Source organism: Chelmon rostratus, chromosome 9 (genome assembly GCF_017976325.1).
Source record: "Chelmon rostratus isolate fCheRos1 chromosome 9, fCheRos1.pri, whole genome shotgun sequence".
In the NCBI taxonomy this organism is placed as follows: Eukaryota; Metazoa; Chordata; class Actinopteri; order Chaetodontiformes; family Chaetodontidae; genus Chelmon; species Chelmon rostratus.
The window spans coordinates 20,498,316-20,524,442 of NC_055666.1; the positions used below are offsets into that span (position 1 = coordinate 20,498,316).

The following is a 26,127-nucleotide window of genomic DNA, read 5'->3' on the forward strand; positions in this document are numbered from 1 at the left end:
TCAGGTGTCAAATGACTCGGTCAGTACCTGGAGGCCAGCGGGGAAGCTCAAAGGACCCCGCTGAGAGGAGTGCATTGTGGGGGAATAACAGCGCAACATTTCATCATTTCATCGTTATCTCGCTCTACCGAGCTCAACTCAGGACACACGAGGCACACGAGGGGAAGGACAGGAAGTCAACGGCAGAAAAAAAGACGGGGAGAGAGGCGTCTATCGGGGAGCTACGGGGTTTTAAACGGGGTGAGGTTTGAATAATGGAATTTAAAAAAGGTATCACACAACAACGATCTCATCCCCACCTATGAGACAAACAAAAAAACAAACTGATCAGACAAAGGACACAACAGAACAGAGAAAAATGAACAGAAAACAGAAGACAAAGCCATGCTGAGAGGATTACTGGAAAGCTTTTGATGCTGGTGACACCTGAGCTCCGCTGCTGATACCAAAGATACACTTTTCAGATACTGTAGCTGTTCTACTGGAGTGGAAAGTCATGATTGCTCTGGGGGAGGTGGGGGGATTTCACTATCACCTGCGCTGGCCAGTTATATTAATCCGATCTGTAGTGCACATGTCTGTCATTTTTCAGCCCACACCCCAGTAATAATTACAGCCCCCTTTACCTTCTGTTATTCTTGGCAAACTCCCCTGTCCTCCTGTAATTTAAGTCAGGTCCAGAGAGATACTAGTAGTACAAGTGTACCCCTGCGTTGTTGTACATACTCTCTGAATTTCATCAGTCAGTGTGTCACAGTGCGACAACTGAGGAAGTAAAGGATTTTGTTAAGCTGACAGATCACTTGTTAACACCAGTGTACTGATACGATGAAGGACAAAGTAAATATAAACTCTGAGAGAGGAAGATCCTGCAGTTGTAATGTTAAAGGTAATTCTGTCTTTGCTGTTTGTACAGCCAAACTGATTCAACACTGTGGCAGATTTCAGTCTGTCCGACTGCACACGCAGAACATAATCAGAATTTAGAAGAGACATGTACTGTCTCTGTATGTTTGTATAATTAAATTACAGCTCAATAATAAGCTACAAATAATGCTAACAACAACAACAACAACTAACAACACAGGGCTGTGCCATAAGACACGGTTCACGATAGTGTTGGCATAATTTTTGTTTTTATAATTTCAAAAGGTCTTATCGGTATAATGGCGATATTCTAACTATTCTGACTGTTACCCACGGCAACAACAAACATGGCTGCAAGTGAAAGTAACGTTGCGACCGGCTCCACGGTGGAGGAGTTACTTCCAAAAAGAAGTGTTAGAAGACTGTGACAATATAATAAATAAATTAATTAATTAATTAAATAATTGTCAGTGGCTAAAAATTACTTTTATGATGAAGGAGGAGGGAAAATATTTCTTCACCAGCCTCCAACTGGAACATTAATCCTGCCTGAATGGGGCCTTAGATATGTTTGGGTTTCATGTCTTATCCTAAGCAAATAGAAACATACCTAAAAAATAAAATACATTGGAAAATTAACAAAATTGATTTAAATCAGGAAAATGTAATAACAGTTTTTTATACTTTTCAGATGATTAAAAAAGGAGTGAGATTCATATTTATGTCTCCAACTCGCTATGACAATAACTCATCCAACAGTTCATATACTGTGAGCAGTTTGTTGGGTAGATATAGTGCAGATTAAGACACGGGGCGGGGCTGTTTGCAGACACAGTTACTGACGTGTGTTTCCTGCATTTGGTCATGGCAGAATATTTATGAAGACATGTGGGATGAACAGAGTGTTGCTGCCGGCCCTCACTAACACAGGGTGATTTACTACAGGGGGTAAGGAGGTTTTAGAGAAATCTAACATGGACAAACTGAAGTGTTTGGGGTAAGAGTTAACGGCCTGATGCCTCCATCGCGAGGCACAATTATTAAGAAAGGAAGTGAGAGAGAAAGAAAAATTGTGTAACTTACGGAGCAGGTTCTGCTGCATGGAGTCAGACCGGTACAAACTGACTGTGCTCTTCTTGAACACATTCTTCAGGAGCTGGGCCCTCTCCGTCAAACTACACACACACACACACACACACACACAGAAACAGAAACAGGTAGTGTGTTAGCAGCATGCTGAGCACCACAGGCAGGTTTAATGAGCCATGCATCAAGCCTGTGTCCAAGCACCTCCAGAGTGGATGGACCTGCCAACTGCTTTACCTGCTGGTACAAACACCATGTAGGGAGACAAAACTCTAGAGACGCAGGGGGAAGAACCAGGTGTGTGTGTGTGTGTATGTGAAATATCTGAAACAGCATATTGACAGGAAGGCGTTCATGTAAAACCAACACACGTGTGTACATGAGTCCTCTGTGAATGTCTTTATGTGCACACATGGGTTATCTGCGTGTTTGTATCGCTACATTCTCTGCATGTTTGTTTCTGTACGAGTGTGTGTGTGTGTGTGTGTGTGTGTGTGTGTGTGTGTGTGTGCGTCTGCAGCCTGCTGGGTCCGGGACAGTGGCCAGGCCGGGGGATCACTTTCAGCCAGCAGCAGATCTCACACTGATCTGCTCCATGTTGATGAGTGCTGCAGGCCTCAGAGCCCGGAGAGCAGAGCAGACCAGGTTCAACTAATACATCTTTTTAAATAATATATAGCTTTAATATAGGAGCACTGTTGCTTTAAAATGAGACATTCACAACTGGGGAGAAAAAAAAGAGAGACGTCTACGCTTATGACATGATTACTGACATTACAGTCAAACTCCTGCAATTTAGCAGCAATTTTAAGATTTCTTCCTTCCATATGGGAATAGTGTTGGCAGTGGACTCATGAGTATTTGTGAAATTTCGACGGATTTGGGAGGTTATAGATGATCCTCCGTGTTGATCTTGACATCTTGACATTTGAAAAAATGCTCTCTATAATGTGTACCAAATGAATACTGGCCAAGGTGTTGGTAGTGTTGGGCTATATGATGATACAGACAGTATAGTCAGGCCATTGTGGGCAATGCTGCAGAACAATCAGAAGGACTGTTTATGACGTATTTAATTTCTACAAGATTTTAGCATCAATGGCATCAAAGTATATCACTTTATCGTTTAATGAACTGCTGGATTAACCAAAAATTTTCCTATTTTATTCTTAAAGAGTTTCTCAATTAACTTAAAAAAATGTCCACGTGTTTTCAATAAATGTTAAATGTAGATCTAATATAATGGAACAAAGACACGAAGGCTGAAGTTGTATGTAACTGTACCTCTTTCCATGCACCACTGCTCCTGGGTCTTTGGATAAAGCCTCGAGCTCCTGCACCTCATCCACCAGAGTCTTGAAATACACCCTCTTCACCCTGTAAGTTAGACAATATTTAGAAAAAAACGTGACAGACTGACATCAAAATATCCCACTGACTGATTCAAACTGCTTTGAGGACATTAGGAAATAATAAATCTAGCTTTGCAAATTGCTCCTGAAATCTTGAATCTGCCGTGAGCTGATGTCAACCAGACTCAGGGCAGAAACATTTCCAATTGAGTATTCACAGAATGGAAAAGCTCGACTTCTTCAGAAGTCCGTACAAAAACTTGGGGCAGGAATTTCTTCAAGAGATGCAAGAGATTCCTGAGGAATTTCCTGTTTCGGATATGTGTTGAAGTGATGATGAGGGTGGAGAGCACAGAGAAGACTCACACTTTGTAGGCCACGTCAAAGACCAGCGAGGTGACTGGGATGAAGACCAGGCCCATCCAGAAGACCCCCGAGCTGAACATCATGTCCGCCTGTCACATACATACACACACGCACTTACTCTCCAGTCACTGTAGACAATGCAGAGTTTAACAACTGATCAGATAAAAAGGGGCGCTCTTTAAAGAAGAAACAGCTGATAAAGAACAGCCATTATCATCCTCTGAAGTGCAACACAATTAAAAACATACAGGACAAAGGCAGCCCAAAACAAACAGTTATATTGTGGAAATAAAGAGGAGATGGGTCCAAATAAGTTCCTCAAAGACGGTTAATCCTCCGTGACTAAATGATACCTGATGTCTTTGTTTGGATCTCCGCCACCGCTCAGCCCTTCAGGGCGGAGGAAGTACCTGTGAAGTATTTAGACAGCGGTATCTCTTTCACAGGAAAACAGCGCAGCTGTTTGCGGTGTTAAGAGCTTCTGTCAATGCATCACAGGAGACAGAGGACCGTGATCTGAAGTGCTTTTAATGATACGTTTAATGTAACACTCAGTGTAAGAGGGTGTCGATAAGTCGATGGGTGTGTGGAGAACAAGCACAGAGAAAGACAGACTCATAATATCCAAAAACAATTAGTCAGTTAGCCACCTTTAAATAAGTAACAGAAAGCTAAAGAAAAAAAAGTTACTAAATTAAGAGAAATTTATTCTGATTCACATTTGAAATGTGGGTAATTTTTCAATTCCATCATTATAATTCAGTGTTTTGTTAATGCGGTGAAAAATAATTCTGAATTAAGTACCTTTTCAAAAAATTTTAACATTTTTAACCAACTACCATAACAAAGATTCAGCAGTTATGCAAAAATGATCCATAATACTTTTTCAACAAATATTCTCTGGTGTCAGTGAGAATTTGCTCCTTTTCTCTGCAAAATGAGAAAAAAAACTGAATATTTATATATATATATATTAAATATATATATTGAAATATAACAAGCAACTAACTTACATCACCTGGGACTTCAGTGACATGGATCTACAGACAGAGAGCCTACCACTTTGCTTCAGACTGACTATTGGATGGATTCAAATGAAATTTTGAACAGACTTTCGTGTATACCCGAGAATTATAATAACTTCGGCGATCCCTTAACTTTTCACCTGGTGTCATCATCGTAGCAAATTTTCAACTTGTCCAATAATTACCTGCAAAACCACACGTTCCCATCAGCATCAGCTGTACTTCCTGTTCAGTGCTAATTAGCCAATTTTAGCAGGCTAACACACTAAACTAAGATAATATGTAATCACTGTAAACATTACACCTGTTAGCTTCGTCATTGTATGCATGTTAGCTGATGTTAGCATTTAGCCCAAAGCACTACTGTACTTAGGTGTTGTCTCAAACAGCCAGTAGCATGGCTGCAGACTATTAGTCTTCTTCACGAGAGAATAATTAGCAGATGAATCAATACTAAAAACAATTTTTTGTTAAAAAAAAAAACAGAGCTAAACACTTCACTACTCTGCAATCATTACATTTGGAAGGAGTCTGATTGTCAAAGCGGCACCTCAGCCTAAAAATACAAAAATATGATAAAAGTGTTGATCATATGATTGTTAGCCAAGTTGACTAGAAGTTCACAGGTTGAGATGATTTTCTCTGCTGCCACATGCCGGACATCCTCTGAATTATAAAAAATGAGTTGACGTTTTATTTTTAATGCAGTATTTAACCAGTGTTCACACTGAGTTCATGAGCAAAATAAATCTACAAATAAGACAGCGGTGATCGTCATTTAGCGTGATTTATCCTGCTGGAAGAAAAACACATGTGGATATGATCCCATTCAGATCCAAAACAAGTCAGGAGCTTGAAGAAACAGCTTCTTCTCTGCACTCAGTCAATCGTAGGAAAAACACGATTCATTAGTAGCAGACTCTCCTGTGATGATTTAAATTAAAAATCACAAAGCGGTGGCCAGAGCAGAGGGGAGACAGTGGATCATCTTGGTGGGAGTAAAATCTTTCAGCTTTCTGTGTGAGGACGATGTTTGCTTTGGTCCGCTGCACTGAAACTCTCTGTCATTACGTGTCAAAGTGCAAAACTCGTGCTCCTTGCATTGTAATGTGCCACTTGTTTAAACTGCTGGGGCCCCTCAACAGTGTTCTTCCTGTAACGTGACACAGGGAGGGCCCTTAGGATGCAAACACACCCACGCGCACGCACACACACACACAGATCAGTGTCAAAACTATCAAAGCGCTCAGGTTTGCTCAAATTAGCTAATCTGTTCGCCATTACCTGCAAATTGACTTTGATGTCTGACAAAACACTGGGGGAGGAGGAAATCCCAAATGACAGGAAATCAAAAATGCCTTTTTCCTACAGTTTGAGTTGAGATGCGTATGAATAGAGCTTTTCTGTGTCGCCCGGAGGCTGAAAATGTTTGAGATGAGGGAAAATTGCAGCGGAGCATGGGATATTTTCATGTCAATCCTTGAAGTTATGCAGCCCTGGTGGAAACATTTACTGTTTCTGTTTTTTTTTTTTTTTTTTGCAAGTCAGTTTAACTATTTTCGTTTTCATCCAATGCATCATGCATTTTAATGGGGATGTTTTAGCTGTCTTAAGAGCCTTTTGAAAATAAACCAGGGATGTATACCCAGCATATTAAATCAAAACCGAGAGTACTTGAAAAATAAACCATCTTAGTCTTTCACAAGTTCAATCTTTAAACAATATTTACATATCTCCCCAGTGACAAATGATGTAGATACAGGACAGATACGTCATTATATCAATATTAAGTAAAATAACTCACAACACGTAATAACTAAGTACAACTGTGACAACTACACAAACTGTAAGACAGAAACAAAGTAAAACTAGACTTATATTAGCTGTATTAATTCACTATTAGTAAAAGTTTCACAATCCAAAACAAGTTGTAATCAACAAATGTTTGTCTTCAGGCATCTGGACAGGCTCCGTGACTACGAGCGGGGCCAGCAGTGTTGGTGGATGCTCGCGACGTCTCATACCAGCGGACCCCTGGGAGCTGGACGGGGTGAGAGAGGTCCGAGGAGACGGGCTGTATTTTTGGGACAAACTAATAAACTTGTCTGGCTGGACAGACGGTAGTGTCCGCTAGCATGGAGGGGTGTGTTTTGACAGGCCAACGACCCCCATCGTGGCCACACACACACACACACACACACACACACACAGACTAGACATAAGACTAGACAGACAGAAACTTGTGCACACATGCAAAATGCCAAGTATCTTGTGTAGGATATATGTTTCCTTGTATTTCTAGTCCTTTCCACTGTATAAATCTGGGGGCGTGAGATGGCCAAGAGGTTAGAGAGGTGGGTTTCTTTTGTTGTAATGTCCTCTCTTCCACATTTCCTGTCTAATTCTACAGACAACTAATAAAGCTAAAACAATGCCAAAAAATAATACTAAAACAAAAAGTGGTGGGTTTCTGACTGGAAGATCACCCGTCTGGATGAATCTGAGTGGAGCATTGCAGGTAACCCCCAGCTGCTCCGTTGAATCTGCTCAGTGGCAAACACACCAGATTGTGGCTGTACTTTGCAGCTTAAAGGTACAGTATCTGTGAGTTTTGAACAGGGCTTCATTATTCATATTCATAAACTCTGCTCTGTTCTGTTCAAATAAAACCACAGAACATCAAAGATACAACTTTATTGAAAGATATAAATCCTTAAACTTCGGGACCGTATGTGCAAGGATATTTAAAAAAAAAAAAAAGATCAAGAGTTTTATGCATCCTTTTCCAGGAAGACTTGATCAGGGCAATCTGGCACCTGGCTGATAAGAAAGGCAGTAGTATTATGTTAATGCCTGGTAAATGTAAATTGAGGTAATCCACTACTTCACTATTCACCCCACAGGTCTACAGTATGCTCTGGATTCAGCAAACAAGACGAAGAAAAACCAACTTCATAACACACTGCCAGCTGTACGACATCCCAGAGATGCTAATGTTCAAACACTAGCTTCCTGAATGCACAGAGCCGCTTTGTACAAGCAGTTCTTATTAGGTAGACTGAGAGGAGACGAGTTAGACTAAGCTGAATCCTGTCTCAGACTTTGCTCTGCGTCCATCCACGTTGATTCTCCAGCTGGCAGAATTCAGCCGGCTTAACCTGACAACACTGTACACGCTGGCTTCAGGGAATGGAGGGAAATCGAAGATGAAACCGTGTTTTTGGCCAAACTGGGCTCCAATGCTCAACAGATGTTCTTGCGAATACAAAGTTAAAGCTTCTTAAGGATAAACAGGTAGCAAGCACAGCACAGTATAGAGGGACCAGACGAGGGAGGGCCACAGAAAAGAGCATGCTCTGTCGAAGAAAGAGAATGAAAAGCAAAAATGACCTGCAAAGCAAATAAAAAGAGCGAAAAGTGCAGCTATGCTTGGACGAGGCATATCCACAAATTCCCCAAATGTCATCAACAAATCAGCCAATAAGCACCCCAAAAGAGGGCAATGTGGAATACAAACAGACTCTCTCAGCTGGGTCCTTCATGCACTCCGTGCTCTCAGTGTGTCGCCTAACAAAGACAGCAAGACACCGACTAGGAAAACAGAGGAAAAAAACTCTTACATAAACACTTGTAACTCAGCAGTCTCACAGCCACGACGACACACACACGATTTACAGTGTGTGTACAGCAGATTAGAACGGTTCTGCTCACTAATACTGTACACCGTGGTCACTTACTACACTAACCATGTGTTGTGGTGCTTATCAATCATTAGCCGAGGGAGGACTAACAGGTCTGGGTACAAGAGTTTAACAAAACCTCCCAACCGACACGCTCAAGACAGAACAAAAAGATTCCACAAGTAGCACTGAGGGATTAAGTCAACAGCAGTAATGAACAGTCAATAATTCCCTCACTGGGTCTTTCAAAAGTTTAAACATCAGGGACTTTTTTTTTATTCAAGCTTATTTTTTTTTTTGCCATTTCTGTTTTATTGATAGTGACAGCTGAAGAGAGACAGGAAAGGCAGGGGAGGACATGCAGCAAAGGGCCCAGCATGGAACTGAGCCCGGTCCACTGCAGTAAGGACTCAGCCTTGAAACATGGTACACAGTCTAGCAGGTGAGCGAGTGAGGCACCACAAACTCAGGACCATTTTCTATCCCTCTGAACCACGTCTTAAAATACAGATTACTATTAGAGCTCAGTGATCATACAGGAGTTCAAACAAACAAGAAAAAAACTTTTTATTTTACAAATGTGAGCATTCTGAACAGCAGCCCAGAGTTTAGAGCCAATCTTTTCACATTTTTATGTTTCCTTGTCTGCCTACTGATATATGAGTCTGTTTCATGAAGCAAAAGGAACAAAAAGTTCATAACACACAGTCCCAGGTCTTAGAGCTTTGATCTGAAAGACTGCACTCAGAGGAAAGTATCTATCACTAGCAGGGTTTTACTGTATTTGGGGAAATTTGGCAGCAAATTCTCAAATCCTGCATGTTGGGAGCAGATGAATCAACCTGCCCTTTCAGGTACACTGCAAACGATAATGACCGAACTCGACTGAAAGCTAAAGTTGTCTTCGTGTTCACTTTGATGGATTACTTGTCTGAAGCAAGTTTCAAGTTTCTCTTAAAGCTGATTTCCAAACTGCCAGGAGGGTAATACAAACATACACACACACACATGCACGCACGCACGCACACACAACGTAACTATGGTGTAAAAAGTCAATAATAATGGACTAAAATAAAACAAACTCGGCCATGATCCTTTATGGAGTGAAATACCAAAGCAGCAAATGGATATGTGACATCAGCTTTTTAAATTTGTGGCTTCAGAAGAAGAATTACAGAAGCTGGGGACAATATAATTTTACAATTTAGCTTGATGAAAATCCAAAATGGTATCAAATTTCTCATTAATAATTCACTTTTATCAATCCTGACTCCAAAACCAAAATAAAATATTCAAATGCCCTTCCTCCGCCCTTCAATATAAACCACTCTTTCAAAATTCCTATAAACAGAAACTAATAATTTGATCTGTTTCTCCAGACATAGTTTGCATTCCTGCTCTTAATCTCATCGATATCTCACAGGCTGGCACAGAGAGTGCACTCCTGACCCGCAATGCATTAACAAACTTCCCAGTAAAAATGATTCCTTAAACGCTTCTTATCACCAAGCAGATACCGTGGAGGAATCTGATGCACGCTTTCCGAGTGTGATGAAGTACTTGAGTCTGGGTGAGAGTTGCTCCAGTGCAGCTCGCAGCAGAAAAGTGAAAATAGCAAAGGTGTGTGTGAAAAGCACAAAGAGGGAAGGGATCAACTGTCCGGGAGACAGCTGTGATGGTAACAGAGGCACATCAGCAGACAGCAGGTCAGTGTGACAGAGCCTACCCGAGACGTCTCCTGAGGTGAAGCTAAGATGTTTAGTGTGCCAGATTACACTGCCTGAGCAGAATAATCTGACATTTTCTTTTGATATCTGTGTCAGACTTGTATGAAGTGCAAATGGGATGAGCCAGTTTGGGAGTACTTCTGAAAAGCACACTGGCTGCAGTGTGTTTCGTGGATGGATCCTGCACCTGTCTTGTCAATCGTCCAAAGAATATTTAGCCTGACATTGATGAATGCGTTCACATGAAGCTGAGCGCTGCTTAACGTCTCTTGTTTAAGGCGGTGAGCGGGGTAGCGACTGAGAGGAGAAACAGGAGGAGAAGGGAGTTCTGGAGTCTGTTATGTTGTTGGCCCTGGGGCAGTTTTTCGACTGGCAGAGTGGGGGGGAAGATGAACAAAAAGAGAACAAAGAGGAAAAAAAGCTGATGCAACCAGTTAAAGGGAAGGAGTAGAGGAAAATAGACCGAAGGACAGAGAGCACGAAAATATTTGAAGACTGAAGTACACATCGCGGAGGCTGTGGTGAAGTATGTGTGGCTGCATCAGGGTTGAGAATAATCCTCCTCTTCAGAGGTCTTGAAAGGGGAGATTGTGTCTCTTGATGCCTTCTCGGGTTTCGAAAAGATGTGTCCCTGTTTGATGATGTACTGGCATCCCCGAGTTGGGGCAGGGGCATAGGGTTACCAACTACCCACAGGACACCATTACTGTCTTCAGTCAAGTGCTGCAGGGCGTGGATGAAAGCAGCTGGGTTCACAGACAGGGGATAGAGAGAAGCCTACACACCCATCACCTGTGTACCTGTGTGTGTATGTGTGTAAGATCCAGATCAAAACAGACAGCATTTCTGTGCATGTGTAGTTCATTAGTTATGTTATCGACTGCATCATTCACATTCAAGTGCCCAGGCATCAGGGATTTAAGATGCTAAAAATACTGGTCCATCTACTGGTGTGTAGATTTGTTTGTTGTATGTTTTCATTAGTGTGTAATCGCCTGAAAAAGGAATTGCTGTGTTTCAGTTGGTTGCAATATGCCTAACAGAGGGCAAATAAGCAAGTATCCCATACTGTACATCCCCCCACATGCATTGTTCATTTAAGTTTTTACCAAACATCAACAGTTGTCTTTCAACTTCTCATCAACATCTCTCCTCTAACATAAGGAACAATTTGCACTGAGCACTGTAAGTTAATTAAAAATCTCTGTAGAGAGCTGCTGTTCACTCATACTCACAAGTCTGAAAGTTGAATCATTCATTGTCACATTTATGTCTGACATTTGTTTTCCATCTAATATCACCTTTGCCAAATCTGGTGCAAAGTTATAAACTGCCAAAAATGACTGAATAGCTCTTTAATGAACTGTGTTACATTTTACACGTTCACTGACTCCCCAAATGCCAGAAGCACTGTTTCAAAAAGGAAACACAAGTACTGAGTCCCAGATAAATAGCTATTTTCTTCTACTGCATGCTGAGTGGTGCAAGCCCTTTTTTTTTTGACTGGCTTCCTACTGTGTTGTTGTTTTCTAATGAAAAGCTGCCTCATTCTCTTCCACAGAATGCACTGGGAAATGTCACCTGTGGTTAATAAGCTCCCATTGACCACCTGTGGTGACCCTGAGAGACAGTAGTCACATTCACATGTAAAAACAACTTAAAAAAACTAAATTGGGTAAAATCAGGGGCCTACTTTCTATCTTAACATGTAATGAACCTTTTGGGCATTTTAAACTCAATCTCTGATCCCGGTGATTGTTGAGTAAATTTTTTTTAGACATCAGCATGTATATCAAATATACATCCTCACCTCTCTTTGCTTGGCTTTCAGACTGCTTCACTGTTTCAATGTCACCTGTGGATACTCAGGGCCCAGGGAGGGCAGTATAACACAAACACTGGGCTAATTGGCCCAATTAAGTCATTACGCAACACAAGCCAGAGGTCTGACAGCTTACACCGCTCTGGCTCCCCTTACAAAGACCTGTGTCAAGTTATACTCTGAAAATTCTCACCAGCATCTGTCCGTTGCACAAAATGAATTACATGGCACTGCAGGTCTGTCAGTGATAGACGATTAGATCAGCAGTTACTTTAGTACCAGAGGAAGTCGTTGCTGTGACACAGAGAGTGTGTGTGGATGTGTAAGCATGTGTATGAGCACATGCTAGCATGCGTGAGTTTACCTCTCCTGACATGTCGGGAGCCAGGGGGATGAGGGGCCACAGGGAGGAGTAGATAATGAAAAACACCACCCACAGGCCGATGCTTCCCCAGATGGCGATGTGACTGAACTGTAAGTGCAGAGGACAGTAAGGCAACAGAAATTGTTTAGGCTCTTCGTTTAATGTAAGTATGAACTTTGTTTACACAATGAAAACTGTATTTGGACCAACATCTCACATCGAGCTGCTTGGAGTAACTTGGAGGAGTCACCATATGGTAACAGTGCATGCAATTTTATAGGGGTTATAGTTACAAGCTCAGTGGGAACAAACCATTAAGAGATTTGGAGATAAGAAGAGGATGTAAAATATGTCATAAGTATCAGAGGTCACATAAAATGGAAGAAATGGAAAGAGATAACAGAACCTCAGCGAGAGAGGAGAGAGCCATGAACTTACCATGGTCCAGGATGAGGTCTCAAGGCCGGCTTTAAGACAAACAGTGATGACCACAAACTGTGGAGACACAAAACAGACTAACATGAAACCAAGGCTGCCCCCCGTCAGTCCTAAAATCGGTCATGGGAAGTGCATCAAACAATTTTCATTATGTTCGTAGTTTTGTTTTACATACTGTACAGTATAAATTGGAAAAGCTCTGCAGACAAAATGAAAGGCAGAAGGAAGTACAACTGATGTTTATTCACAGAAACTGGATAACGCTTGGCTCAGATACCTGAACCGTTAAACACAGCAGAAACACTGACTGTCAGGAAGATTGGTGCACTCACTGTGTAAACCATGTTGCCTAAGAGGAGATAGTCTGGAGTTCTTCCGCTGCCAAAAACTGTATCTGTGAAGGGAATCATCAACAGAAGCATTTAGGGCCAAAGCTGTCTCTTTCCAGCTCTTGGGTTTCATACAGAGTTCCAATAGGTGATCCAAAGAGTAAACAACCAGACAGCACATTGGATATTACTTTAATATTCTTCTCAGTGTGAACTTTAGTGTAAAACGCTCTGTTCAGGACTCAAATATGAAAGCGAACGTGGGAACATGAAATGAAAACCACAGTCAAATGCTGCTTCCATCATTGCCCTTTGAGAGAGGCTGGAATGTTAATTCTCTCTTTCGCAACAATTAGGAATGAGTGTTTCTATGAAAAGCCATCAGTAAAAGTGAATAGCAGAATTGGTGTGCATTAATCATAGTCAGAAATTAATGTTCAGGCTAATTCACAGCTGAAACAGAGAGAACAGGACTGTTCTTTTTTCTGCCAAAATGCTTATTTGTTCTACTATTAAATTGGAATCCAACCCATTGAGAACAGTTTTCCTACAACAGAAGTTAGAAGAACTTCCTAAGCTAATAAAATAGAAATTAATTCAAATCACACACACATAGTGCTCCAAATTGCCCACGTGGATTTGGGCTGCGGCTGAGGCTAAAATATCAGCAGCATGCAACTGCCAGCAAAGAAAGAAAGAGAAGCTCCCCTTCCCGTTACTTCCGGCTAGTCACATGTCTTGTGTGCGCTGAGGCTTTGCTGACAGCCTGTCAGTCAGAGTGAAGGGGCTTGGCGCCTTTGTTTGGAGAGCAGGCCCAAGCTTGTGTGGTCCTCTGCTCTAGCCAGCCAAGACTTGCCGGCTCAAAGATCCCTATTCTCTCTGCGCACACACACAGAAACCCTGCATCTTAATGTGCACAAACATGCACAATTGACCTACAGATAAATAAAGTTATTGTGAATTAAATGTAAATTTAACTGCACACACAAAAAGAGTGATGGCTGTCTTTCTGGATAAAAAAGTTTTATTGTCTGCTGAACTATCACCTGGGAGGGTTGTATCTGAGTGCTGTGTTTATAAAAAATGAAGTAAGTGTGAATAATTGCGTGCAAAAGCATTTCAGCAGGTCATTGTGTGCAAACATGAAGTGCTGCAAACATGAACACATGCTTGTTAGTGTGTGTCGCTCTTGGCGGAGCACACACATGTTTGCAATTCATGATTCGGATGGTTGAAGAGAGGCCTAATGAAGACAAAGTATGTGTGTTTGACTGTCCTCCCTCCTCATCCGCCGAGTCCACCGGGAGCCGCGGTGGAGTCTCTGGGAGCTACTTACCATGCTGGAAGGCTTTAAGGGGGAACCAGAAGAGGATGACGGAGTGGAAGAGGCCGTTCAGACAATGGGCCCAGAAGACCTGCAAAATAGAGGGGAGAAGGATGGAGGGGAAGGAGGCAGAGAGGAGGAGAGGGGTTGGGGGTTGGAGGCGGCAGGAGATTCCAAGTAGATAGAGTGAGAGGGGGGGAAAAAAAGCATGAGAAAAGGGGTGTGGGGAGCTCCAGCCTTCCAAGTGACCCCTGACCTGGGCCCTTTGTGCCAGCCCAGCACTAGGCTAAGTGGCGGTTTTGTCGGGGCCTCCTCGCTGAATGGCCACCCCGCTGACAGACACGTTGTATATCCTCTGTGTGTGTTATGGGGGAGAGAGGCTGCTGGGTGTGTGTGCGAGCAGTGAAAGGCAAGTGGACAATGTCAGCGTGCAGGTTTTAACTACTAGCTTCTTTTTTTTTTTTTTAAAGATTACACCATATTTAACAGAATCAAATAAAAAAAAAAGTAGCGAGCATAAGAAACTGCAAAACGCACGTCCTCTCCTTGAGCAAAAGAACATTATACAACATTAATATATGTTCTGCCAGTGTGAGGGTTTCCTCTTATTATATTTCATTAGGCTTCGACCCTTTCATGTGAGAATTTTAACTGGTGTAGATATAAATGACGGGAGGGTTTAAACAAGCAGAAATCACTCTAGAAACACACACAGGCAGACTGACAGGCCTGACAGAGATTAAACTGTTTTCATGGTAATTATTAAGGGCCTGGAAAATCGTGGTGTGGACCGCAGTCTGCGTGTGCGTCTGTGTATGCAAGCACGCAGACTTTGGATGAGTCGTTTAAATCAATACTCCCACTCCAAAACCACCTTGTTTCAAATTTACATTATGCAACGCTGGAGCCAAACAAAACACAAATGGGCGATGTAGCATGAAACAGCCGTGAAATCTATTCTGCTAAAAAAACGCTCCACATTTGTGCCCCCTTTTCCTCCTCTGTGCTGACCCAGACGTTGGTGTTAATTCTGACAGCAGAAAAATCGTCAAAACCCGAAGAGCAAACGGCTGACGGAGGAAGAATGAAAAAGGGGGGGGGGGGATCACATTTTAATCTTCAGCCTCTTTTTAATCATCGGCTCTTGGCAGACAAGTTAAAGGCTCGCTTTCTTAAAAACACCCATTTCAACAACTTCAGCAAACCTGTCAGTGAAACATAAAGCACAACTTACTCGAGACAAACTGGACACCCAGAAATTTGAACATTTCTTGGGATTTCCACAGGTTAGGGTCACTTTAGAATAACTATTACCACCGCCTTACATCGTAGGGTCATTCTAAATATTCTACCAGGAAAGGATGTGAAAAATAAGGCAGAGCTGTAGACAGTGAAGCAGGATAGAGTACAGTGAATTCACCCTTTTTAAGACACCTTGGCCTCTGTGGCACGACCTCCTCACCTTTTCTATCGGCTAAACAAAGTCCCACAGCGGTCACCCCCCACACCCAGGATTACCTCACCCTCCCACTGTGTACACAAAACCCAATACACTGAGCGAGGGGCGGCCCAAACCAACCCCCGCTCCTCTATCTTTCTGGCCAAATGTGGACTAAATCATCACTAATGTTACAATCGCATGTTTATGCCGATTAGCCTCCCACTGACAGACTCAGCTCTCTATCAGCCTCCTCCTCAACTATCCCATTCCCAAACACTGTGGGGGTGCAGACGAGCCCTAGTTTCCCCTCCAAAATAATTAATGCTAATGAAATCAATAAATGTTCATAATCATTTGTCACAGTGGGATCCTCCCTTTCACCCCTGCAGCCACCCTGCTCTTTCTTTCCCTTGTATCCCAGCAAGTTGCTAGGGATCCCCTCCGAATGAATGCCCAGTCTGTCCTGTAAAGATTCTGCCCTTTGTGGAGCTCCTAATTGCCAGAAAAAAAAGAAAAAAAAGCATGAATGCCAGTAATTAATATTGAGCCAAATATTTCCAGAGCTGCCCACTCCTTCCTGTTCCTTTTTGAACCGGTGAGGTAAAAAAAGGAAAGAGGGGGAAAGAAACAGAGGAGTATACGGTGCTGTGTAAGAGGTGATAGTTGCTGGTAAGCTGCTATAATGACTACAGCCACATAAAGGGGAGCGCGGTTTACTAGAGTGACTCAAGTCACAGGAACACATAATTAAAAGTGAACAGGCGACACATTTGAAGCCACGCCTCGTGTTTCTAACACCTCCCGTCTCTCACCTCAACACAAACAGCTTTAATTCACAAAGACAGTATCTGTTGTGTACAAAAGAGCCAGGCGTGCAAAAAGACAGGCTTCGAGGGGCCAAATTCCTGCTGGATTTTCTCGCCTCGCCTCGGGCCAGCTGCAAGGAAAATATCTCGGGAAAAGAGTGGACAAGCCAGCAAAAACAACCTGCTGACCTGGCCGAGTCATCATTTATGGGTCTTGGAAAATGTGGCCCAAACAAAATTGAGGTTCATTTGCTTCTAACTATCAGACGCATACTTTTGTGACCCTTTTTTGGCACGGAGCAGTTAATGAAGTCTTCAAAAGCGTCGATGGAAGGAAAATCCACCCTACAACAGAATTCAACCACAACTTTGGACGCTTAAGTCAGCAGTTGTGAGGACAAATATCTCCCTGATCTACTGTATAACCAATGGAATTAGGACAATGTCTGATGCTGTCAACACTACCACAAGCTACATTTAACTACAGACAACATATAGCTTTTATTTTGTGTATAATGTGTCTGCTTTGACAAGGAATGACTTCTATTTCTTCAGCTTTCTTTAATTAACAATCAAGACCATAACAAGTAATGGTTTACTTACATTAACTCACCTAATGGCCTAGAGTGTGTTCATTAATCATGTGCGAGTTCACAATGTCAGATGTTTTTTTTAACCATTGGAATAATTGCTCGGGGAAAAACTTCACATAGTACATTAAACAGGTGTGACATCAGTAGAGCTGCACTAACAATTTATTTTATTATCGATTAATTGGCCAATTTGCTTCATCTTCAGAATGTCAAAAATTGTGAAAAAAGCCTCTTATAATTTGGTCTCGCCCAGGATAATGTATTGCATTTGCTTGTTTTATTAGAGTAACAGCTGAAAACCGAATATTCAGTTAACTATGCTAGTTATGTTAGAGTTCTACACATTAGGGTCAGAAAAAAGGGATTCCACTGAATGTTGTTAGGGAAGAATTTAATTGGGGTAGCTGTCCTCTCATGACTAATAAACCTCATAGTATGCTTTCAGTAGTCCTTGCTTCGTAAAACTGGACATGGAAACTCTATTGTTATTTCAAACTGGGTGTGGTCCTGGACGGGTTAAACTCAATCTGACAGCCTTGCTCTGAGAACAAACAACTCTGTCACTTAAACAAATTGCATAATTTTCCGCACCAAACGCTGTCACACAATGACAGCACACTCTCTCTATGCCCTCCTTCCCTCGATTCTTTCTGCTGCATCCCTCAGCCCATCTGACCTTCCCTGCCCCTGACCGCCATGGCCAATCAGTCTTTAATCCACCTCCATGCGGCGCTAACCAGGTCACCACGCCTGTGAGGAGGGTCCACGGCTCTGGCTCAGCATGGAGAAAGGAGGAGACATCTTTATTACCAGCAGGGGAAAGCTAACAGACAGGCCCTGCAACCAGACAGAATAGGTCAAGCCAGGCCAAACCGGCCAAATGCGACTGGAGACCCAGTGACTGCAGCTGCCAGGTCACTGTGACGGGAGACGCATAAACCGCGAACAACAACACGACGGGAACATCTCGTGTCATTAATGTGATGTTAATTGGTTGTAATAGATGCAACATTTGACCTTCTCACTTGTGTGATGGAGCACAGTTTAAATGATAAAATGGAAAATTCCCAAAATTGTAAGTGTGTGGTGACACTTAATACTAGTATAAAATAGCAGGTAACAGTGCTCAATTTTAGAAGTAGAACAAAAAATTATTTTCCAGAGGCGATGAAGTGAGATGAAGTACGGAAAAAATAAAGTAGGCCATGGCAGCAAACTAACTGCTCCACAATAGGTTTAAAAACCTACCATATAATAACTGAGTACTACCTTACAACTCAAGACATATTCACTTGTAATATTGCCCTAGATTTGGACAAACTTGATAGCTCCCTATCAAGAAATGTTACTGTAGCTACAAAGAAAAGGACAAAGATGAGAAAAGGAAAGTAATCAAGATAACTCAACAAATAACTGAAACAAAAAGTCATTAATAAAATAATAAATGTAAATGTAATCGAATAGGATTTAAATCTGGTGTTGTGCACATAAAGAAGTGATAGAGATGAGTGCTACCTTGGTGTTGAAGCCCATAGCATTCTGGGAGGTTTTGTAGAGTTCTGGGTATTTCAGCATGTTTTCTTTCCTGCAGGAGCGCTCAAATATTCCCAGAGTGAGAGGAGGCAGAGCAGTGAAGATCTGGATGAGAAGAAAACACACACACATACAGAAACATCACAAATGAGCATGTCTTTTATTCAAGTGACGACATTCAAATACCTGTTGTTTATGAGCAATTCATGCTCGACCTCAAACAGTGTGCAAGACAAAATAATCTCAACTCAAAAGGTCCACATGTTAGCTTTTAATAGAACTTTAAACCACATCTCATCATCTGATGATGCCTGTGAGTTGCATCTGAACACTAGAAAAAAGCTAGTAAGTAGACCTTTGAGTTACAGTCAAATAGATTAACTTGCACTCCGAATGTAACCGTATCTAACTGACCAAACTTGTACTCTCTAGGTATTAAAGCAAAAATGTTTGTGCAAATGAAAACCAAAATAACTTTCAAAACTTCAGAAAGCTACTGTATATGCACTGTATACTTGTATGCAATTATGTTGAATGTAAAAACTAATAAAACCTCTGGTAGACGGCTCTCTTTATCATTACCACCACAACACGTTACATCTATAGATGAATCTGCTTCTTTTTGTCCTCCACTTGCCCCTTTCTTTACTTTACATCACTGAAGACCATTGACCTTAAAACCCTCCAGGGTTTGTTATTTTGATTTGTCATGCTTCAAGTCTGTTCATATGCAAAACCCATCTCCAATGAACATCTGCGATGCTCTTGACTAAGAAGCAGGTATTTAAGCCGAGCTGAAGTGTAATTTCTTAGTGGTGTTGTAATGTTGTTCTGTATAGCAGCTGCTGAGAGAGGAGTGATGGTATTGTGTGGCTGGGGGGCTCAACGGGTCAGCTGGTGTGAGTTCCCTGTAGGCCCATCTGGAGTGGGAGTCTGCAGGACTCAGTCTGTAGGACCAGCGGGCTACAGGACATGCTCCACTGGGCTCCTTTCTTATTCAGAGACAGGCCCAGGAAGATCTCCATTGAGGGGCAGATTCAGCCCACTGCCTCCAACAGACTCCCACTGAGAATGAGGAATTCCCCCAGTTTTTGGATAAAGTGAAAGGCCGAATCCTCTTCCCACCCCCCACTACAGTACTAGTCCTAAGGTGGTGGTTTATTATGAAATGAATGCAGGGCTGTGGAAATGTTCTTCTCACTTGACGGTTTGTCCCTCCCATAAATTACTTCCATTTGAGGCCCATCAGGAATGTGGGGAAATTTCACTTCACACTTCTCTCATTCATTTTTGTTTATTGAATTGAGCTGATTTTAATAAACAGTTTAAAGTTACATATCAGCTCTTGTGGACTAAATGGCATGGTATTAAAGATCAGACTTGCAGATGCACATTTTTTTCATTGACTTAATTCCTGACAGATATGAAATATGAGTTCATTAGGAGTGGTCCCATTATAGAGCCCTGTGGGACTCCCTACATCAGCAGCCAGCTCAGTTGCTGCTCCTTTCCTTCTATTCTTTTTATCATTCACACATAGCTGCCCTTGCTAACTACACTCTTTGGGGCAAGCAAAGCTGTTGTTCTTTCGTATTCAATACATAGTTCAAGGCACAGAGGGAATATGGACTTCAAAACAGGTCATAAATAAAGGAGAAAGTTTTCAAGATGTTGATGACATAGTCACGCAATAAAGGGGCAGTTTAGGGGCACCACTGCAAATCAGTTCTGTGTCAGAGAGCAATGGGAAAGGAGTGAAGTGGGCTCTTTAGAACGTTAGTTTTATTAACACTCACCACGTTGTACAAGCCGATGCACCAGCGTTCAAACAGGATCTGGCCTGAGAAGCCATTGACGAATGCAAACCAGATCTAAGGAGGACAAAAATCACATAAAGAAAGAATAAGAACAACAAAAATAAGAACACAAAGCGACGGCAGTGGAACAGTTAAATCACAGATAATCACAGATTTATAAAGCCGTTCAAATTTAAAAGCAACAAGATGACAGGGATAGTTTCATGTGCAAAATTCTCACATTTCCTGTTACTGTCACTTTAATCGGTAAGGCATTTGGTCATGAATCCGATACTGTAGGCTTCACTTAAGCTAGATGATGAAAACATTCAATCTCTGTAGTCTTTCTAATCACCCTTTCAGTATGTATGCTTTCCATTAGTGATAGTGAGAGGGAGTGGTCACCGTTATCAGACTTGAGGCGGGCTCACTGTGTCTAAAAACTAACAATCCATTTTTCTGTCGCACTACATTCCTCACTGCCTTATGACAACAGAGACTTCAGAGAGAGACAACAGGGCCTCTTATGATACGAAAAATATCAAAGAGTGAACAGCTCCTGCTAATTTCTTTAAAATTATTCCAAGGGTGATGCATCTTGCAATGGCGGTCTTTTGCGAGCAAAGCAGGATAAATAAGCGTTTCCCATTAATTAAAATAAAACAAACTACTACATGACTCTAAAACTAATGTGGGTTTGTTTGAAGTACTGACCCATGATCAACATGTCATTAGTCTAACTTAGCCAGGTTTCAAACGCAGGAAAGGCAAGAGGCCACAAAAGACCAAATCAGAAACAAATGAGTGGCAGTGTGAAAGCTTAGACCTTCAAGTACCACCTCCTTGATGCAAATTGTTGACTGAATTCATCACAGGATTATCTACAAGCATAGATCAAAACCACTATTTCCCTCCTTGTTCTACCTGAAGATGAGTGGGTGACAGATGAGGTTAGTTAGGAGGGCAGAGTCAGGGCTGTGGGACTCTGAATGATGGAGACTCTGCTATACTATGTCAGGAAAGGGAGACTGAGGTAATGTAAACCACATGTTGTGTGGATATGTGGCTTATCACTGCATCTTGATTAGTCATACTTATCTGAACAAAACAATGCCTCTAAGATCAGGACAGAAGCCAAGTATTCTAAATGAACTATATTAGCATGAAAGTAGAGTAGTTAAAATACAGTATCTAGTTTGGAAAACAGCTCGTGTGAATTTTTAAATTGCTTCAAAGCAGGACTGTCTGACACCTCCTGGAGAAAAACACCTTGTTAAATGACAATGAATCAGAAATTGTTCCTCACAGTGTTACACTTTGACACTTCATGATCCAGAATCGACTGCTGCTCACGCCAAATCTGTCAGGGGAACATCAGGGGTGCTGTGTTTTGGCCAAGCATTTCCTCGCTTCATTTAACTTCATTATGAAGGCATGAACTGCTACAAATTCTCAGATTGGGACAAAGCCTATATAAGGGCCCCACCCGCTGCTGCCACTCTCTACACGACCAATACCAATCTGCCACTAGCCCTTCCCATTTAATCGCGTAAGGGTATGCATGAAAACAAATGTCTGTCACCCCATGGCTCACCCCCTCTTCGTTCCTTTGGTGCGGTGGTGGTGGGGGGTGGCTGCCTATAGATGGAGCCTGTGTTTATGTGTGTGCCCCCAGACCCTGCTCCTTACCTCCCCTTTCTGCCACACCCACCCATTACAGATCCCACACTCCACTCCATCAGGTGCACTCTACCATGATGTTGTTTCTTTTATAAGAGGGGGGCTGTTTCCAAACTCATGTGGGATGTTCACCCTGATCTGGGACCATGTGGCTCTGGAACCATGAGAATCAGAAGGTGTACAGTTCATCTGCTGGCACTGCAATAATAGTTTTAGGTGTTTTGGGTCTTGGCTTGCTGAAAATACATTCAGATGCCGTTGCTATGGGTTATGTGTAGATGGAGCCCAAGCCATGAGGCAGGTTCAACCATTAGCTTGGCTCAAGCAGTGGCAACGAGGGGCTAGTGGGTAGGTCAAACTGCTGAATTAATTACAGCTCTGCCCAATGAGAGGCTCTGCTCTGATATATTGTTGTGCTAAGTTAAAAAAGGCTCCTATTCATAGCATGTGGTAACTGCTTCTGTGTGAGTGTTTTGGCCTGGTCCTTGGGGTCCCAATAGCTTCTCTCTCTTTCTCCCTCTCTCGTCTCTTGAGGGACAGATGCATTGATTTGCTCATTAGGGGAAGTACCAGGCAGGATTTTTCTTCCCCTTTTCTTCTCCTCATTGAGTGCCACTCAGCGGAGGGGTGTGGCTGGCCTCTCTCCCCGACTGCACATCATGAAAAACAGTAATGGAGGGAAGCGGGGAGAAAAGGGGAATTGGGCAGCGGCTAGCCGATAAGAAGACTTCTTGCATATTCATCAGCAAATCAAAAATCATTGATTCCAAGGCTGCTTGCAGGCCTTGTCTAAAAGTGGCTATGGGTTGGAGGGGTGGGGGGAGTATGACATTTGTCCCCAACAATGTGAGTCCTGATACTCTTAAGCTTAGTACTGCGGAATTGCTAATGGAATGCATACACAAAGCAAGCAAAGAATAAAGAGGGACATAAAGAGGGAGCTGATAAATATGCTGGAAATATGTGGAGCTACAAACACAAGCTGACTAACAATGCCAGGCACAGCCTCTGTGGCTTCATTCAGCGTGCGTTGGTCGGCAGGCTTTGCTCTGCAGCTCGGAGCCGTCTCTGACTACACTGAGCCGCACTGAATGAGCTTTCATGTAATTACCTCATAAATGCCACTTGTCCATCAGCCCCCTCCGTAGCACCCTGGCAATGTGTCAATCAAACATGAGTGGCCAGCTGGATCGGCCATTTGAATTAAGTTGCTATGGCTTCCTTTGGAAAGCCCTCTTAGCTTGAATGTGGCTGAATTCAATCCCCTTCACTCCTGTTCTTTAGTTAATGGTGTAATTTGTAACAAAGTAGGAGTTATGAATTCTTCTTAAAGTTCGTTAAGCACTGGGTCATATTGTTTCAAAAATATTTGAGTGATTGTAGCCGCATTTTATAATTAGATAGACAGTCATGTTTCAAGTGTGACCATGCTTGAACTGTTCTCTAACTGATTTGGAAAAGAAATGCCAACTGTAATCAACAGCACAGGGAATGCCAAAGGAAACACTGGAAAGCAGTTCCAGGTGTCAGTCAATCATCCACAGGAGTGACTGCCTTACTTTCTGACTCACAATTAACCCTCAGTTAGTCACAGAAAATCCTGAATGATCACACAACTGTTCCAAGAGCCTCAGACTAAGTTGCGCTCACATTCATGTTTTCCACAATAGCCGCAGAAGCCTTCAACCTCCTACTCTGGGTCTCTCAAACAGAACCAAAGACCCAGTGGAAAGAGAGCGGGACGAAAAGAGGCTTAAACACCGAGTCTCGCAGTCCTCGCATTCAAATTGTAACACACACTGTACCAGACAATGGTGCCGTGAACAAAAAAAGTTAAAATTCCCGTCAACATCCTTGGTTCTCTCCTTGCAAGGCAGCCTGGGAGTCGACGAGAAAAACATGCGAGCACAAAAGTAAACCTATTAGCGCAACAAATGCAGCTTTTACCCATACCCTGGGGTTGCTGGTGTGTTCGATGTCAGGGTCTTACAAAACAGGGACATTTGAAATATTGAAGCAGCCAAAGAGTGAAGAAATGTCCTATTATCTACTTGAATCCCCTGAAGGAGCGTAGCAAGGGGGGAGGGGAGTTATGTTTTCAGAGAGCAACAAAAGGTGTGCTAGAAAGAAGCTCGCCCTGCAGACAGAACTATAGGTGTTATGCTCCAGTGTAGGAAAAGACCTGCTTTGAAAAGGGACCTGGAATGTTTCAAAGAGGAGCTGCAGTGGGACACACAAAAAATGGGCAATGTTAGGAGGAATTTTCCGAGGTTTTGATGTGATTGTGGCATAAAGGTCCATTTAGGATTCAAATGAAGGGCAGAGAGACAAAACTGAGAATACAGGATGGGTTTGTACTGTCTTGGATTTGTGTAACATGTACATTACAAGTTTTGCAACCTCTTTTGGACTTGTGATTACGGAGGGAGGGAAACATCGAAAAGTTTATACATGGTTAAAAACAGGGATGAAATGAAAGAAAATCAACATTCAGGCACAGATGAAATCCATACTTAATGCTGTTGCCATCAGAAAATTAAATTTGCTGCAAATTAAGTTTTATTTTGGATCTAGCATTTATAACTGGTATTTTACCTTATCTGGAAAAGGGTTGCATGGTCAAACAGTTGCAGTACCTTTAACAGCAGTTATAGGCTGGAAAGAGACTGACTGCCCTCTTTCACTTCAGGTCACATTAGGACAGAAACAGACATGCTGGAATGTAAAAGGTAGTCTACTGATTCTCCATGGTACATAAACCAGAATGAGGATGAAAAAGAGGATCAGAGGTCAAGTCTCACAGGAAGAGGTTGAACAAAAAAGATTTTTAAGGAGCTCATATTTCAATAACAGGATATGTGGTGAGGATATTTTAAAAAGGGAGCACTCTCCAAATTGTCTAGTTTTCACAATCCAGAGGAAGTGGGTAAATCACTTACTTTCCATTGCTGTTGGGTCCCAACGTGTGAGTAGTTGTGTGTGGGGGCGGGGGGCTTTTTTAAAATGTCTGAGTAACTGCTTTCATTTTGTTCTGTTATGCTCTGATCTTCATGTATCCCTCAACTGGTCTTGTTTTTAAGTATAATCAAAGCACCGACATTTCACTTGCAATAAGAGCACATTTTATTCCTATAAACAAATGGCTCCAAATTTGCAAGGTCAGTAGATTACATAAGGCACAGCAGTGTATGTACATGAAATCTTCCCGATATGTAGTGTGGGACAAGGTGCCATCAGACACTCAGCAGTGACTTCTGATATAGACTTTTTGAGAAGAGGCAAAGCCAGAGTTGCTTGTTGAGCCAGACAAGTGCATGGCCAGTAGATCAAAACATCTGAGCACTCTCGATGATAAAGCTGCTGCTGATAGGAAGCACTTAACCTGTCTGGTCATTCTTAGTTATGGCTCTGAACCTGCAATCAGAACTGGGTCTGGTATCTGTCAAATGGCATCAGACCTACCACACACCAGCGGACCGTCCTAACCTGCATCACTGATATATAAGGAGACTGCAGCAAGGTGGCTATGAACAGCATTCATTAACTGTTCTTATGATAGAGTCCAAAGTAAATATTTCTGCATCATCAGTACAATTAAACTTTAATAATCACAGGGCTGAGTAAAAATGTAATGTTTTAATTTCAGAACTTTATGTTCTCTCCTCGAGATAGCATGGTTCCCAATTTTCAAGCCCGAATGAACAACAAGTTAAATACTACCAGATCATTCGTCAATTAATGAAATCGAAAATGCTTGAGAACATTTGTTTTTCAGGCTTTGAGGATTTTGTTCTAGTTGATGAAAATCATTCAACTAAATGGAACAAGGAGATCATTTTTTGTGATTCTGAATATTTTAGTAAATATGATCGCTCATTGATAGTGAGAAAATGCTGCG

The 26,127-nt window shown here is 42.2% G+C and overlaps 1 protein-coding gene across 8 annotated transcripts in view; it reads right to left on the reverse strand.

Annotated features, from left to right (window-relative positions):
• The window catches only part of atp8a1 (ATPase phospholipid transporting 8A1), a 101,392-nt gene that overhangs the window by 1,080 nt on the left and 74,185 nt on the right, over positions 1-26,127 (reverse strand). For all 8 annotated transcript variants that reach the window (XM_041943533.1, XM_041943536.1, XM_041943531.1 and 5 more), the window contains 9 exons: positions 20,550-20,624; positions 18,736-18,858; positions 14,393-14,471; positions 13,060-13,121; positions 12,728-12,784; positions 12,290-12,397; positions 3,672-3,760; positions 3,238-3,330; positions 1,951-2,042 (listed from right to left, as the gene is read on the reverse strand). In XM_041943533.1, the coding sequence (XP_041799467.1) occupies positions 1,951-2,042; positions 3,238-3,330; positions 3,672-3,760; positions 12,290-12,397; positions 12,728-12,784; positions 13,060-13,121; positions 14,393-14,471; positions 18,736-18,858; positions 20,550-20,624 (778 nt within the window). The remainder of the gene's footprint in view (positions 1-1,950; positions 2,043-3,237; positions 3,331-3,671; positions 3,761-12,289; positions 12,398-12,727; positions 12,785-13,059; positions 13,122-14,392; positions 14,472-18,735; positions 18,859-20,549; positions 20,625-26,127) is intronic.